This window comes from Panulirus ornatus, chromosome 34, assembly GCF_036320965.1.
Source record: "Panulirus ornatus isolate Po-2019 chromosome 34, ASM3632096v1, whole genome shotgun sequence".
NCBI lineage: Eukaryota > Metazoa > Arthropoda > Malacostraca > Decapoda > Palinuridae > Panulirus > Panulirus ornatus.
The window spans coordinates 10114330-10133361 of record NC_092257.1 but is presented as its reverse complement, the minus strand read 5'-3'; the positions used below and the strand labels follow the sequence as shown (position 1 = coordinate 10133361).

At 39.2% G+C, this 19032-nt stretch overlaps 1 protein-coding gene across 1 annotated transcript in view; it reads right to left on the bottom strand.

The window, feature by feature from the left end:
• LOC139759822 (transmembrane and immunoglobulin domain-containing protein 1-like) overlaps nt 1-18033 on the bottom strand; it is a 146706-nt gene extending 128673 nt beyond the window's left edge. The window contains exon 1 of the mRNA XM_071682310.1: nt 17365-18033. Coding sequence (XP_071538411.1) covers nt 17365-17416 — 52 coding nt within the window. The 5' untranslated portion in view covers nt 17417-18033. The remainder of the gene's footprint in view (nt 1-17364) is intronic.
• Nucleotides 18034-19032: the final 999 nt, after the last annotated feature.

Below are 19032 nucleotides of genomic sequence, written 5' to 3'. Positions count from 1 at the left end.
TGTCGTGTTGGGAAAATTGTTGCGTGTTCTGCTGGGAGAAATGTGTGGTGTACTGTCTGGTACAGCTGGTGTTGGGGAGATTGTGGAGTGCAGTATTCAAGTAAGTGTGGGGTGTAGCGTTGAGTCATTAAGGGATGTCGCGTCCTACATACACGGTTCATATCTTAATGATAACATATGCCTTGCTGATATGCACGGTAATGGAAATGATAAAAGTGATGGGAAGACAATGACTTTCTTTAACAAAAGATAAAGTTTGGAATCTTTAAAAAACAAATGGAGCCCAGAGATACTGAGAGTCAAGCCGTTACAGCATATTTGAATCATGCTTTATACACCACGAATCTTACATGTAGAAGTCACGGGACTTCCTTAGAAAAGGAGTTACAGCGCTCACATGAAGGAGGAATCACAGGGATCATACTCTTCTAAGTCTTCATATAAAAGAAGAGTTACAAGGGCCTATGTACAATAGGAATCACAGGGTTCGTATACAACAGGAGTCACAAGATAATGAACTACAAATAAAGTCAATGGAAAGCACACGAGACACAATTCACATAGGAAACATGAATGTAAAGTAGTATAATATAACTATGGGTCTTATATGCTACAAGTACAGCCGCCGTAACAGACAGGACTGTTGTGTTTCATATACGACAAATGACACCAGTAGTCGTGGGATTTACTAACTAAATAGAGGAGAAAATGATGGGCTTGAGGGGCTGATATACCAAAAATGAGGCCACTCAAATATTAGATACGGTGTCCATATAAAACTAATGTCACCCACAAGCCTGTGCTCGCGCACTTCCTTTCTTCTGTATAACCTCACCTGTTGGGATTTATTTGGATTATGAGGAACATAGTACAGTACGAAACACCGTGCGGTTTGTGATGGAAGTCATATCTCTGTGTGTTTGATATAAAAAAGCTTGATCAACCTTTGTCATTCTTATCAAAGTTCACGCTCATAAAACTAATGAACAGAGGATGTTTAGTTAACAAAGTTCTAAAAGAGAAATGAAAGAGCAATTGTACTACGTACTATGTGACAGAATAAAAAAGATGTTTCCACTTAAATACGTGTTTTGATATATCATTAGATGTGTTAACATTAGACCGTGTGGGAATCAGTTCATAATGATGAAGGTAACGAATGCTGCGAGTAGTTTCATGACTATTTTAAAGATGAGTCTTACCATAATTTACATTTCATAACTATTAAACAAACTGTTCGACAACCAAGTGTTGATAACATCTAGAATATAAGACAAGGAAGTCTGACTCTCTTGTTGTCCCCTCCTTAAAAGAGAAGACAGGTCTTAAATTCCGTGGTATTCCCGCTCCCTTTCTGGGCATCAAGAGCGGGAGGAGTTTTCCCAGCAAAACCGAGCATTTTGGTGTACACTCAACACATTTATTGTTACCAAGATTAAAATCGTATTACGTAGGTTTTCAGGAAAGAAATATAATTCTAGCAAAAGTGAATGTAAAGACATACAAACACGCTGGTGATCACAAATCACTTCGTTACGTGTATTTATATAACTAAGAGTGTATAAGGTAGTTGGACATTTGAAAGGAAAACTGAGAAAATTCTCTGTTGTAAGCAGGCGTCTCTATATAGTTATGATCGTATTCGTTTTGGTTTAAAAAGAATAAACTCTTTAGATAATGAAACATCTTTAAGTTTGAAAAGCATATCGAAACCTAATTGCTTATATATATATATATATATATATATATATATATATATATATATATATATATGTGTGTGTGTATATATATATATATATATATATATATATATATATATATATATATATATATATATATATATATATATATATATATATATATATATATATATATATATATATATATATATATATATATATATATATATATATATATATATATATATATATATATATATATATATTTTTTTTTTTTTTATTATCATTATTTTGCTTTGTCGCTGTCTCCCCCGCCTGCGAGGTAGCGCAAGGAAAGAGACGAAAGAAATGGCTCAACCCACCCCCACACACATACACACACACACACGTCCACACACGCAAACAATCACACCCACACATCCCACGTACACACATACCCACACATGCACACAATTCACACTGTCTGCCCCTACTCACCCCCATCGCCACCCCGCCACACACGGAATAACATCCCCCTCCCCCCTCATGTGCGCGAGGCAGCGCCAGGAAAAGACAACAAAGGCCCCATTCGCTCACTCTCAGTCTCCAGCTGTCATGCAATAATGCCCGAAGCCACAGCTCCCTTTCCACATCCAGGCCCCACACAACTTTCCATGGTTTACCCCAGACGCTTCACATGCCCTGATTCAATCCAATGACAGCACGTCGACCCCAGTATACCACATCGATCCAATTCACTCTATTCCTTGCCCGCCTTTCACCCTCCTGCATGTTCAGGCCCCGATCACTCAAAATCTTTTTCACTCCATCTTTCCACCTCCAATTTGGTCTCCCTCTTCTCCTCGTTCCCTCCACCTCCGACACATATATCCTCTTGATCAATCTTTCCTCACTCATTCTCTCCATGTGCCCAAACCATTTCAAAACACTCTCTTCTGCTCTCTCAACCACGCTCTTTTTATTTCCACACATCTCTCTTACCCTTACATTACTTACTCGATCAAACCACCTCACACCACATATTGTCCTCAAACATCTCATTTCAAGCACATCCACCCTCCTGCGCACAACTCTATCCATAGCCCACGCCTCGCAACCATACAACATTGCTGGAACCACTATTCCTTCAAACATACCCATTTTTGCTTTCCGAGATAATGTTCTCGACTTCCACACATTCTTCAAGGCTCCCAGGATATTCGCCCCTCCCCAACCCTATGTTCCAATTCCGCTTCCATGGTTCCATCCGCTGCCAGATCCACTCCCAGATATCTAAAACACTTTACTTCCACCAGTTTTTCTCCATTCAAACTTACCTCCCAATTGACTTGACCCTCAACCCTACTGTACCTAATAATCTTGCTCTTATTCACATTTACTCTTAACTTTCTTCTTTCACACACTTTACCAAACTCAGTCACCAGCTTCTGCAGTTTCTCACATGAATCAGCCACCAGCGCTGTATCATCAGCGAACAACAATTGACTCACTTCCTAAGCTCTCTCATTCACAACAGACTGCATACTTGCCCCTTTTTCCAAAACTCTTGCATTCACCTCCCTAACAACCCCATCCATAAACAAATTAAACAACCATGGAGACATCATACACCCCTGCCGCAAACCTACATTCACTGAGAACCAATTACTTTCCTCTCTTCCTACACGTACACATGTTCCTAAGTGCACTTTCGTGTAATAATCACATCATCAGGGGAGACACAAAAGAGAAATATAAGTCGGTTGATATATATGAAGAGACGAAGCTAGGACGCCATTTGGTAAACATGTGATTGTCCAAGACATACAACGAGCGTTCATAAACTTATCATTTTACAAATTTTATCAACAATAAAAACTCAAACTTGTTTATCTGCCTATGGATCATGCAATCTAAAAATGTTACCATTTCTAGATTGCATGATCCATAGGCAAGGAAACAAGTTTAAGTTTAGCATATACAGAAAACCTACCAATATATGCTCATATATCCATTATTACTCATCTCAACATGACCGAATTAGATTATCATCATTTCAATCTATGTTCCTTAAGGCATTACGTATTTGAAGTCCAGAGTTTATTGATGATTAGTTTGAGAAGATATATTTTATTGGATCTAAGTTAAAGTACCCTAGATCTTTCATTGATAAATCCCTTAAGTTAGCAAAGAAATCATTTTATAGAGTTGAGCCCAAACCTCCCATTGACACCAAGAATCTTTTAGTTCTCCCTTTTACGAAAAATTTCACTTTACTTCCCATGTTGCTTAAATCCTTTAATGTAAATGTTGCCTTCAGCAACAATAATACTATAAAGAATATCTTAATCAAGAATTCACTAGAAAATTCTCTTGGATGCATCTATAAAGTGCCATGTGGAAATTGTGATAAATTCTATGTTGGGCAGACTGGTAAGGATCTTTCTGTTAGATTTAAACAACATAAATATAGTATAAGAACGGGACAAGAATCAAATGCCTTGCTTAATCAGGTTGAAAACTATGATCATTGTATTGACTGGAGTAATGCCATCTCAGTTAGTAACTCTAACTCTATTACCAAGAGAAATATCATTCAATCTTCTATTATTGAATGCACAAAGAATTATAATCTTAATATTAATGATGGTCTATAAAGATTAGATAACTTTATTGTTGATAACATTTGTAAAATGATAAGTTTATGAACGCTCGTTGTCTGTCTTGGACGATCGCATGTTTACCAAATGGCGTCCTAGCTTCGTCTCTTCGATGTATATCAAAAATAATACCTCAATGAAAGGAAGCATTGGTTCAAAGGAAAGAGATTATGCGTTGCAAATACTTCGATCTTCTCTGGTAGAATGAGCCCTGGTCTAGATAAAAGAAATAAGTAGATGGTTTGTGTTTTCTTGGAATGCCAAAATGTATTTGACACCATTGTGCACGAAAGGTTAAGAGAGGAAGTAGACTGCAGGTAGGCATAAAAGTGAGACTCGTATAAGAGATGGAAACTAAGTGGAGGAGGAAAACAGAGCTCAGAAGTCCCTTATCTCAAGTGAGCTAGAATTTTACCACTGGAGTATCGCAGGAGTCGCCCACTGGATCTCTGAACTATCTACGAGAAGAGAATTAGTAGATGATCTGGAATCATACTCGAGCGCATATCTTGATAACCCTAAAGATAGGACAGAAGTAATGAATAGCAAGAACTGTTTCATCCTATAAAAGAGACGAGAAATGTCAAAATCACAGTGGTGTAGAAATACATGGTTAATGAATTTTCAATCCAACCAAATGCAAAAATCTGAAGATGCTACATAGTCAACGGAACTTAGTCATGACTGCGAACTTACAGGAAACAAATTGCATGATGCTATGTATGAAAATTACGTGGATGACAACGCAACAGTAAAGTATGGCTAAAATACCAGATCATTGAGCTTCGTAAAGGTAGAATATCATTTGTTGGTTAAGACTGATATTGCTTTGAAGTCCAAAAATGAGCATTCAGTGCTGTGTATCCGAAATTTTTCAGCTAATATAAAAAGATAAAGTGGAAAGCAATATAGGATATTCAGTTGACAATTTATGCAAAGTAACAAAACATTTGATAAGAAAACAGTGAAAAGAAGGTATCTAACGTTGACAATCTATGATCTAATCTATAAAAAATGCACATTAAGGACAATATCCTGTGTCTCTACACAAATATATATATATATATATATATATATATATATATATATATATATATATATATATATATATATAGAGAGAGAGAGAGAGAGAGAGAGAGAGAGAGAGAGAGAGAGAGAGAGAGAGAGAGAGAGAGAGCCTTCTTCACTTCACCGTGAAGAGATATATGCAACAATCACCACTGGAAAGGGAAAATAAAGACGGTGAGTACTCTCGATTATCACATCCTCAGATAGAGTGGGGCAGATACAAGTGTTGAGGTCCTTAAAAGCACAGAGGTAGCAGTGAGGCGGGGCTTCATAAGCCCCGTGGAGTGCAGGTGGCCACTAATCATGTGACCTAACATTTGACCTTCCTCTCTTTACATTGTGTGTGGACGGGGTTAGTCTGGTGGATACTTCTTAGTAATCATTACAGTTAACCGTTTATCTACATTATGATCAATTGTGCCAGAGATCACGCATGATTCGATTACATTTCTTTCACTGAAACAGTTTGATTTAGCTATGGTCTTAACTCCTTCCGTGTTGATATGGTGATCAAAGGCATCTTTATGTTGGGCTAACACTATACATATGTTGTGAGATCCTAGTTACCAAATCTTTCCCCAATAGTACAACATGAAATTGCTTACAGTCTTTAAATGGGACATCATTTGTTGGACTATTTTGATAAGGGCTTTCTTAATGGTGTTGTCGTATTTGGATACTACTTGTACATTAATTCTTTTTTTAAAAATGTGAACACATTCGAGAAAATTCTAATTCAAGGGGAAAACAAGGGTTCTTTGGCAACTTTCGCGTTCTGGCTTATCATTTTGGCCACAACAGAAACATCTCCTTGCTGTATTCTGACACTGGTTAAGAATATTCATTGGGTATCTTAGTTTCTCTGTCCAATGTACTGAATCAATATCAGTTTAACATCTAAAAATTCAGGATCTGAAATCCTATATGCTCTCAGGTACATAGATAGAAAACCGATCTTTTTACATTGATATGATGATTTGAATGATAGTGGACATGAGACAATATATTTGTAGGTTTTCTGTAAACTTTAGTTTTCCAGATACCTTCATCCCTGATGACTTCTACATCCAAAAAGGGTAACTTATTATTCATTTCGACTTCATGAGTAAGTTTTATGGAGGAGCTAACGAGTTTAACTTATGTAGAAAGTCCTCAGTGGGTGGATTATTAGGCCAAAAGCAAAGTGAGTTGTCTACATATCGGAGCCAAAGTATGTTTTGTTCATTTATAAAGACCCGGTAATAAAACTGTGAGAAATTTTTGGAATGGCCTTCAAAATGGCATTCAATCACAGAAAGAGGAAAAAAACGGAAACAGAGACACAACAAATAGAATAGAAAATTCTTACACCGGTAGAATAGAGATGGTTTTTAATTGGGGTGGAGTGTGTGGTACATGTGGAAGCCAGCCAGCCTGCGGCTTGCAGTGGCGATGTTGGGTCAGGCCTCACTCCGTGCTCGTAACAATGTCTACATCTGATGCCAGACGAGCTTTTATTTCTAGTTCTCTGCTGTTCGAAATTAACAGAATATTTTCGTATGATGATTTTTCAGGGAAAACCTATTTCTCTTCATCTTACTGTGCTAAAAATGAATAGTGTGAATGTTTTTCTTTTCAATCATCGGGTGTTCAAACCATTACTTTTCATTCGGCTGTACATCTTAATGGCTGTTTCGTTGTCAATTCCTCCTTTTCACCACTTTATTCCTAACGGTAGCAAAGCTTTAAGTATGAGACTAAGTCATATTCCTACAAGAAATGTAATTCTCAAATAGTAGATGTAAATAATCAATGAAATAAAAGCAGCTCAGAAAAGCGAGTTCTGGCCAGATTAAATGATTTCAAACCTATGAATAATACCATATCGTATCTCTACACCCGGAAGTGCCACAAAACGATACATTGTTCCGATATCGTATTGTGTATTTATGTGTTTTTCTCCTGTTCTTCCATTTTTTTTCATTTATATTTCATCTGGTATACGTATTGGCTACACTTGGACAAAGAACAGTGATCTATACAAGCTGTCAACTGGTAAAGTAACTTTGTATAGTTAAAAGGCGGTTGATCTTTGGGTCTTTGTACTCGGAATCTTATACTGATTCTCAAAGATATCTTAAACACGGACGGAAGGTCCACACTGTCTGCATTCAGAGTCACTATGAGTTTCTTATTCATATTTTGTATATTTTGTAAAGTTTTGTAACGTTGTGTTAATCTTATGCATATGAAGACTAAATCAAGAGTATCCTTCCAGACCAATAATGGTAGTATGCACAGAATCTTATTCTGGTGACTGACTTGTATTCAGATCTCATTTTCTCGTTATATACGTTAACATCTAGAGAGCTAGTCTGAAGAATTCTATAGACATAAACATTACTGAAGATATGTGAATACGTTGCAGATTCTGGACTTTGAGATGGAGCCCTTCCTAGTAACAGACTATCAGAGTATTATGTGTATTTCATAGTGATAAAGATGGAAGATATTGCATAAAAAGATTTCATTTTTCTTTTTCGAAAAGATCGCATATCTTTCTTTGATCCCATATATCTCATTATACAGGCGTATCCCTGTGACATCATCACTCTTATTACATCAAACTGATCTCTGGTATTCGCTTTGTGGCCAGAGGGAAGCCATGCAGAGCATATGATTCCTGACTTTATACAAAAGATTGCTTTAACTGAAAGACTCTCGACAATTTAACTTTTTCCCATCATGGTTCATCCAACCATATGACGAACCGCAGCTGTGGAGATCTGAATGAAATACCACGAGTACCAGTGACTATCAAGTAACAGTTCGTTTGTTCCACTTTTATATTTCGAAAAGAAAAAGCGAGTAATTTTCTTACAGAAGTGAAAAACTAGATAATTTACTATAAACAAGACCAATATATATATATATATATATATATATATATATATATATATATATATATATATATATATATATATATATATATATATATATATATATATATATATATATATATATATATTGACATGTAGGCGGCCTAAGAGTGCTGACACACGTCTTACCTATCGAGGGTTGGACGAAGTGTGTGTGTGTGTGTGTGTGTGTGTGTGTATGTGTGTGTGTGTGTGTGTATGTATGTGTGTGTATGTGTGCGTTATTACTACTAGCTTTTTGTATGTTAAGGGAAGAAAGTTTCAAACATGTGTTGGTCTTTTTTCAACCTTGTACGTGTATATGTGGGTTCATTCTCATTATTGATTGTGTTTATAGTTGTTTGTATTTTCCCTGTTTGTTTCTGTCTATGGGAATAATCACGCCTGTATTTGTAAATGGTCATGTGTCAATCATAAGTATCCATATTTACAAGAATTTCAGCACAATCATTCCAACCAGCCAGAAGAGCAGTGCTTACGAGCGTCGGAGCTGCAGAGGGCCATGGGGTAGGGGCACTCGACCCGCTAACACCTCGTTAGTCGGCATCCCCCCCCCCTCCCCGTGAGAACTTCTAGCCCACTGACTCTCTCCCTCCCTCTGTTAACTCAGAGTCAAACTCCCCTTAAAAGCCTGAAAAAAGAAAAAAGAAACCTTTGCAAGATTTGGCGCTAGAGATACATTTTCATTTACCTTCGGTAAGTTTACCTTCAGATATTGTCCGATCGTTATGTTAGATGAATATATAACAATCTATGGAATGATATTGTTGTATGATATGTCGTAATAAAGAAATAGGTAACAGAGAATCCCAGGTATACTTTGTGCTTACCAAGTAACCAGAATATCTGTCATTAGTTCTCTCGTTTTCTCTTCAGTGACTAGATTTGAAAGTGTGCTTAAAAATGAAACATACCCCACCTCGAGAACTGCAGAGAAATTTCGCCTAAAACCCCAACAAAGACATTTTTGCCTTGTTTTCGGGAGTTCAAGTAGACTATGGTGAAAATAATTTTTGATATTCTTTTTGTGTGTGTGTGTGTGTGTGTGTGTGTGTGTGTGTGTGTGTGGTGTGTGAAACTGAATATACTGTCCAATGTGATGTGGATCCTATGCGAAAAATATTATGTCTGGTGAAATATTGCTGTATCCTTCGGTATACATAATGCATAAACATTTTCCCATTTCAGCTATAGAGGAACAAAAAAATCTCGTGATTGAACGAACGGGACAAACGCAGCAAAAAAAGCTTTTGGAATCCATGTTTCCTTCTGGTGATATCGATATCCGCAGCCAGGATGGAAATGTTCAGGTTTTCATTTGCACAACTGATCTGATCTCTCGATATCTGTGAAGGTCAACTGATGTAATTTTGAAATGGACTCTGTTAACCGCCATGGTGGTCGGCCTCAAAGATATACATATCAAAATGTCCCTTGTGCGTCCATGTAACAGAGGTACAAAATTTCCGACATGTATCTCAACCGGCCAAACCTGCAAATCATACACAGACCTATACCATATACCTTGAAGCATTCACGGGTCGCCCTGGGTCGAGCACATATGTTCGAATCCTTGTTCTGACGGTTGGTCCACAATCAGTCCAGCTGCTCGATAAAAGGGGTTCCTTTTTATACTAGGATATATATATATATATATATATATATATATATATATATATATATATATATATATATTTTTTTTTTCTATTATACTTTGTCGCTGTCTCCCGCGTTTGCGAGGTAGCGCAAGGAAACAGACGAAAGAAATGGCCCAACCCCCCCCATACACATGTATATACATACGTCCACACACGCAAATATACATACCTACATAGCTTTCCATGGTTCACCCCAGACGCTTCACATGCCTTGATTCAATCCACTGACAGCACGTCAACCCCGGTATACCACATCGCTCCAATTCACTCTATTCCTTGCCCTCCTTTCACCCTCCTGCATGTTCAGGCCCCGATCACACAAAATCTTTTTCACTCCATCTTTCCACCTCCAATTTGGTCTCCCTCTTCTCCTCGTTCCCTCCACCTCCGACACATATATCCTCTTGGTCAATCTTTCCTCACTCATTCTCTCCATGTGCCCAAACCACTTCAAAACACCCTCTTCTGCTCTCTCAACCACGCTCTTTTTATTTCCACACATCTCTCTTACCCTTACGTTACTCACTCGATCAAACCACCTCACACCACACATTGTCCTCAAACATCTCATTTCCAGCACATCCATCCTCCTGCGCACAACTCTATCCATAGCCCACGCCTCGCAACCATACAACATTGTTGGAACCACTATTCCTTCAAACATACCAATTTTTGCTTTCCGAGATAATGTTCTCGACTTCCACACATTCTTCAAGGCCCCCAGAATTTTCGCCCCCTCCCCCACCCTATGATCCACTTCCGCTTCCATGGTTCCATCCGCTGCCAGATCCACTCCCAGATATCTAAAACACTTCACTTCCTCCAGTTTTTCTCCATTCAAACTCACCTCCCAATTGACTTGACCCTCAACCCTACTGTACCTAATAACCTTGCTCTTATTCACATTTACTCTTAACTTTCTTCTTCCACACACTTTACCAAACTCAGTCACCAGCTTCTGCAGTTATATATATATATATATATATATATATATATATATATATATATATATATATATATATATATATATATATATATATATATATATACATATATATCATTTTATCTATTATACTTTGTCGCTGTCTCCCGCGTTAGCGGAGTAGTGCAAGGAAACAGACGAAAGAATGGTCCAACCCACCCACATACACATGTATATATACATATATACATATATGTACATATGACATTATTTTACCACACGATGATTGCAAATCTCATATCATGATATTATGTAAGTTTTTGATGAATACAAAAATTGCCCCCACACCCCGACGAAATTAGGATTTATTATAAAGTACTGTATATCAGCAAATTACTAATTCGATCTGACATAGAAACGTACGCAATTATACACGATGAAGCGGACTAAGAATATCTTCAAAATATTAAAAAGAAATATGTTATCAGACTATAACTATACTGGCAGCGTTACAGACGAAAAATATATATTTTTCATCATGTGATGACTTCCAGTATAATAGCCACATTATTGGGCTGAAAATAGGTCCAGTGTCAACGGAAGTGCGTTCCAAATAACACAATTTGCCACTGTGAACAGCACTGTATAGACCACTGTGTAGAATACTGTGTATACCACTGTTTAGACAGACCATTGTATAGAAGGATACGGTACTGACTCCAAGTTTGCTCCCAGACAAATCTATTCTCCTAAGATATTGTAGAATACTAGATAAGATACAATTAGCAAATTAGAAGAGAGCTTACAGCAAAAATACAGGCTGAACTTCGTCCATGCAAACTGGATTTGATGGTTCATTAAACTGTCCAAAAAATAATTATATTTTTCCGCATAACAAATACATAATAAAACTAATGCTCCGAGTTGAAGTGATATTTTCTTTTAATAGGGTAACTAATACATCAGTAGTGATGAGTTTTAGATAAACAATTTCTCAAACATTAGTTTGCTTGTACCCGAGAGTTATAAAACAAATATTCATCGAATTAGTCCACATCTTTTTCAGCATAAGATTGCAACATCCATATTGAAATATAAGTTTTTCATGACATTTGGAACTCTGAGTTATACATTTAGTGGTGTCATGGTCACAAGGAGTATAAAGATCATGTTGTTGAGCTTCCTTTCTCATGCTAACTATGGCAATAACATAGAACCCACGACAGGAAAGCAAAGAGCAGAATTATAGGTACTAATTCATTAACACAAAAATGTGTCAGTAGTCAAACACAATTTCCCTTGCGCGGCATAACACCTTGTGTCCAGTACAAGTAAGAATTCGTCCACGACCCTCATTCTTTGTTTCCATTTGTCATTGTGTTAAACAGCTAGTTAGCATCTGAGTCAAAATGCGCATGGTAATACCGACAGGAGAGTTACTTACTCGATATCCTAGTCTCCATATCTTACTTCGACGCGCCGGTGCGACGACGCCTCCCGACCTGACCCTCTATGAAGTTTCATTACAGGGTTTTACCATCATTTGTCTCGTTGAGATGGTGATTAATGTTTCTCCGAGGATTAATGAGGCCTTCACGTGGTGAAAACTCGTTTGCTAGAGTCTTAAAGGAAGTATAGTGTCTGATGCACTATTCTTCAAAACCTCTGGAAAGGACGATAGCGCCATGGTGCGGTAGGCACGATCCGCAGGTCCCGGCTACAGCATCACGAGTTTGACATGTTTTCTTGCATACATTATGATTGTGTACTCGAAAGGACAAGCAATACGATCACTCATCTCGTCTATGATTTAACGTTTCAGTTGTTTAGAAAGGGATGAAAACCATGTATTTCTTATCATTTTCAAACATTTTAAAAAACAGTAATACAATTCCTCATTTTTCTTATTTAAATTATTATCATATTCACCAGGTTACCTGATTTTCTTTTCTCTTTCATTCTTGATATATCTTGCTCTCCCTTCTTTGTTGCTCTGTCCTCACCTAACTTAAGGTGTACTGTAGATTATTCTCAGACAGATATTATTGTGTCACTACCATGCACAGAAAACTCGTCTCTGCTGGAAAATTCTTCGGAACATAGTGAGAGGTGGCATGCTAAATTTGGGTTAAAATATAGGATATCTCTATGAGGAATTTCTGACTGGGAAGGTTAACACAGGATCAGGATGGAGAGTGACAGGCCCTGGGATAGAAAGAGAGAAAGAGGTGTACAGAAGGGATGGGGGTACAGGAGGGGTGGGGGTACAGGAGGGGTAGGGGTACAGGGTGTGAGAGGGCGTGCTTAAAAGAGAGCTGTTGGCACAAAAAATGTGAGGCGCACGCTATGTCGGAAACTTTTAGCACGATCAGCTAAACGTAGCAAGGGGTATTGTTGATTTCAGTATATTTAGATTTAGACAGAATTTTGATAAAGCATTTATTCACTCAATCCTTACTGAAGTACCACCTGTACGATTCTCTCTCTCTCTCTCTCTCTCTCTCTCTCTCTCTCTCTCTCTCTCTCTCTCTCTCTCTCTCTCTCTCTCTCTCTCTCTCTCTCTCTCTCTCTCTCTCTCTCTCTCTCTCTCTCTCTCGAAACAAGGGTTGTTTCTCTTTTGGATATTCTGGGCGCCATTATTAATACTTGCTTATGCGCTGCTTGTGTTTCAGTTTAGAATGAGGTTATATCTTCTAATCTTGAATTTCCCAAAAGCTCGACTGTATAGCATCAAATATATTGAACATATGAATATCAGATCATCAAAGTACCAAATATAATGAAGATAAAAAATGCAGGATCTGGATTATCTATTTCGCCCCTTGAAAATACCTAATTATGCACTCCTTATTTTGATAAATGAAAGTAAGGAAGATTATGAGAAACTGCATTTTTTTCTCTTAACTGGACAACAGAAGAAACGTGTCAGCAAACAGATACGATGATATGCTATGTTCAGAGTGAATGTTCAGAGTGAATGTTCAGAGTGAATGGGACAAACAGTTTCAAGGATGGATGAGGCAAACTCCCGTCCCAGTTTTCCCTGTCTTGCCACCGACATGCTCTTTGAAAAAGCTTCAACTGACCAGATTCTGGACAACATGTTCGCCAGCCTTATGAGAAATCAATTTCCCGAGTTTAGGTTAAGATATTCATCATCTTTTCTACTGAAGACAAAATTAGACAAAAGTTGACATGTGTATCGAACTCTGTAGACCAACAAGGCTTGTTTGGGGATATATACGATACTAGTTGACGAAGACTTCGATTTAGGATTCAGATTTACCAATGATACTGTTCAATGATTTCGAAGCACTTCAGTTTGTAACAGTTGGTATTGTAAAGAGAATATTTGAAATTAACTGAGTTATCTCTCATCGGCGCCTCTATCTATATGAAAGTTCCAGGCATGAGAATCGAGACACAGACTTGGTCTACTTCCCGACTCCCTCTGGATGGTAACCAATTAAGAAATATGTCAGAGAGGTGAATTTTCAAGGCTCAGTGATCAAAGAGAAACAACGCTTTCTTTCCTAATTAACGCTGAAGCATTGTCTAAAAAATAGCCATCAGTGCTTAACAAACCTCTCATCGTTATTAGACAAATCAGTCATTTTTTATTCTACAAAGTATTCATCATATACCAACAATCCATTCACCATTATCGGAAAAACAAATCTCGTTGTTTGACAAACAGGTTATCTTAACCGACATTTCATTGTTATCCACCATGCTATTAATCATCTCTCATCACTCTCCAATAGCCGATAAAACAATCTTCAATATCCGACGAAGCAGTAATCTTTGTTCAACAACCAGGTCAGTATTACTCAACAAACTACCCTACACTGTTCAATAACCAGGTCATCATTACTCAACAAACTACCCTCCACTGTTCAACAACCAGGTCATCATTACTCAAAACTACCCTCCATTGTCAGGCAAACCCTTCATTTTTGTCCATGGCACAGTTAACACTGTCTGACATTTTTTTTTTTCTGTGGGTCTTTCTGGTTCTAAACTGTACTGTGAGAGTTTTTTCTGGGTTTGAATTTGGTTACCTTCAGAGAGTTCCTCTGGCCCTGATTTCTGCTTGGAAAGTTCCTTCGGCTCTCTCGCTCTCTCTTGAGTTCTGAGAGTTTAAAGAGTTCTGAGTTATAATCTGAAAGTTCTGGTTCAGAGTTATACTCTGACAGGTCCCCTAGCTTGCGTAGTGTCCTGAATATTTCTATGGGCTTGAGCTGTGTTTTTCGAGCTTCTCCGGCGCTGAATTGTGTTCTGAGTGTTCTTCCAATTTGGTCATGTGTTCTTGTCCTCCTTTGAGTATGAAATGTGATCGTAATGTGGAGATTCTTTACAGATGGATTGGTGTTTTGACTGGTCCTCAATTTTCGAGTTGGCTCTAAGTTGTACTTTGAGAATCCTTCAAAATTCAAGGTACTTTTTAAGTATCCCTCATGCTTGGATTTGTATTCTGAGATTTCCTTTCAATATCAGATCTTTCTGAGAATTCCTCTGTAGGGGATCTCCGGCAGTAAATAGTGCTCTGAGGCATCATTTGTCTGATTTGAGCTTTGTTGTAGTGAATAGCCGTATGGAAGTTCTTTTAGTTATCAGTTCTGTTCTGTGAATTATCTTCGCTTTGTCAGTATTGATACGACTGTAAGAAAACACTCAAAAAAGAAAGGTTTTAAGGTTGGGTTCATTAAAGTAAGGTTTTGCCCATGAGTGACCTGGCGAAAAGATTATGGTTACCCCGAAATTCTTATCATCTTTTGTCTGACAGAGCCACCCACAGTCAATATCATTTGAAAGTTAAGGCACAATTATTCACATCTAACGCTAGAACTTTTTGTTATTCTCGGTTATTGTTTTCTAACAATAGAGAAACAGTCGAATTTATTTCGTTATTTGACTGTTGTGTAACTTCTGTTTCTGACTCTAACGCCTCGGTCATTCTCATTAGACAGTAACGCCTTTAAAGATTCTTGTTTGACAGTAGAGCTTCACTCAATCTTATCTGACAGTAAGGCCTAATTCGTTTTCACTTTTAAGCGCTTACAGAAGGTGATGTTTTCACGAAAGTGAAAGCAACGACTTCTCTAGGAAAGTGGACATAAATCGGGTGTCGTCTCATCATACAAAGTAATGATTAGTCACCACAGAGAAAGCTTTAAGTGATAATTTGTTATCATTTCAGTGTATCTACTAGTAAAATAGATACAAAGTAAAGAAGTAATCCCCGCAAAATTTAAACATTTGTGCAAAACAGCTGATTTGATAGAATTTCTTCGAGCAGTTGGCTGACGGAAAACACTACACGCAGAATTTACTGTAAAATGAGCAGTCCGAGTCCTGGATAAGCTGAGAAAGAACACTAAAGCTACAGTGATCCTTTGTTTCCAGCTCGGGCTTATCAGACAAAGTAGCGACCGATCAGTGAGTCAGATAACAGTTCTTGCATTCATCGACGGTGGAAGTTGAGCCACAACGATTCTTCCGCACCATCTTATGCATAACTTCCCAGATGAGAATACGACAAGAGAGCCTATGTAATACAGGGTGGGAGTCAGAAGATCGTGACACAGGCCAGCCTTTCATACTTTATCACTTTTTGAAGATTATTCCACATAACGTTTCTCAAGAAGTCAAGTTTAAATCAGACCAATAACTATGAATCAGTTCTATATTATATTTCTAACGAAGAGTTATCTAACACAGAAAGCAACAGTTATCGGACAGCCGCCGTCCTATGCATGACCTTCCAGTATATAAGAGTCCAAGTGAACATCAAAGCGTAGCTCTGTATTGGCCCCAACGGAGTTACAAAATTAAAACCATAAAAAGTATAAGAAGCTTTGCCGGAAGTTGGGAGGAGAGGATCAACGCGCGAAATATTGGGAAACTTGGGCGATAAGAGAAGGCTGAAGCCTTTTACCCTTTGATTTATTTACCCTTCACAGACTTCTTAATTAAATGATCCAGCAACTCAAATAGACACCAAAAGAGTTCATGAATGAAGAATGTCATTCATACTTCATGCAATTGATATGATAAAACGACTTAGGTTAATAAAGATGAGTATTAATATTCATTAACTACTCTTAACTTCTTTGATAAGTATGTCAGAGAGGCATAAACTACATCAAACTATGTTAAAATATATTCACCGCGTGTGGCGCTTTTCTGTAACATGAAGAAAGCGCTTAAGCGACAGGCAGTTGACTTTATCATGGTATATAATGAGCCTGAGCTTGCATACTTAGTATGATAAAGGTAGTAAAAGAGACGATGCTCTAGAGCTCACTGTATACGAACTGAGCCGTCGTACTTGTGTGATACAATCGCTTTCATGACTTAAATTTCCAGAGATTTGTGCAAAGTATTCTCATCATGACATGTTACGATAATATGATTTTACACTGAAAGTGCGAAAGTCTTGATTACGACAAATGAGAAATGGAAACAAGGTCAACTTACCTGAGAGGATAAACACAGCACAGACGTGAAGAAAGGACCTTAAAACAATCATCTTCAGAGAGTTTGAGCAAAGGAGTTTCCGCTATACATGAGGGGATTCAGCCCAGCGTTAGATAGCCAGAGCACAAGGGAGGCAGGCCAAATCGTCTGTCTAGGCTGAACACCGATAACATTTTGAACACGGATTGACTTTTTGGCATTGAAAATTTACTGTTTGCTCCATGTTTAGGTAGCTTTCATGAAGACTTCAAGTTCTGAATGCGAAAGAAAAAGTTGAAATGCTGCACCTCACGGAGGACAGAGGCAAGTGGGTTCCTGTGGAGACTTGAGGCGTGCAATGGTCACCATGTTATCATTATGTGTCATCAAACAAGATCACTGGGCTACACGTCCACAAAATAAGTCTACACATGCCATAATTCACATCAGATATTCAGAGGAGCATAACTAATCCAGTGTGGGCGAGCTCCCGAAACACCAAAGTTAACATGGTGATAGACCCTTCCCCCCTAGGGTGGGAGAATGGCGTCCGTCACCCCAGCAGCAGCTCGACCCGTCACACCATCGCTTTATGGATTATTCCCCGCTAGACTGCGACACAGCCAACCCGCTAAGGTACCACTATTGATTTTTCCCGAGAGAGCGTCAGCGCAGCCTGGCAGCAACGGCTCGTGCACCTGACTGTCGGGGGCGCGCCGCCAGCGGCCGCTCTCCGTCAGCCGCCCCTACCTGGGCCAAGCATGCGTGGAGGCTCCCGGACCCACGCTCCCTGCCTTCACTACCTCTCACGCTGCCCTCCCTCCTCCCTCTCTCCCTCCAGTCCCCGATCCCCGTCCTCCCACGCTGCCCTCCAGTCCTCCTTTCTACCCTCCGCTCCCTGATCCTCGTCCTCCCACGCTGCCCTCCAATCCATCTTCATTCTTCCCTTCCTCCCCTTTCCTCCACATATCGCTCCCTCCCCCTTTCCCTTACACATCCCTCCCCCCTTCCGTAATCCTCCTCCACCCAGCTGCCCTCCAACCCTACTTCCCTTCCTCTGCTGCCTGATCCTCGCTCTCCCATGCTGCGTTCCAGCCCTCCTTCCCTTCAACCTTCCACCCCTCCCTTTCACTCTCCCACCTTCGTTCCTCCTTCCGTTGTCTGGTCTCCACTTTCCCACGCTGTCCTCAAAGCCCCCCCCCCCCCTCCTGATTCCTGATGTTCTGTGCTATCCTGCCTCCCACCCTCCAACATCACCTGACCACCGCCTTTCCATAGAATCCTCCAGGGTTTCCAGACTCCCTTCCCCTACCTTCACTCTCTAACTCTTACCCTCTCCCGGCGCTTCACCTGCTCTTCCTCTCTCCTCGTTTACTTCCTGCCCTCGCTCTTCCACGCTGCCCTTTAGCCTTCCCCCCTTCACTCCTATCCCCGCCCTCCTTCCCTCCTGGCCCTGCCCTCAAGCTGGCCTCTTTCCTCCCTCAATCTTTGTTCCTTGTCCCTTGCCCTCCAAAGTCGGCTTGAAACACCCCCTCCCTCCGCACCTTCCATCACTACAGAGCCTTTAGTCATGTGTGTCCAAGCCTGGTAGGGAGCCACCGACCTGGGAGGTATATTGCTGATTCTAACTGCCTGGGTATCGTGAGGTCATTGACGGATACGCAGTGAGCTGACACTTCAATGGCTGTC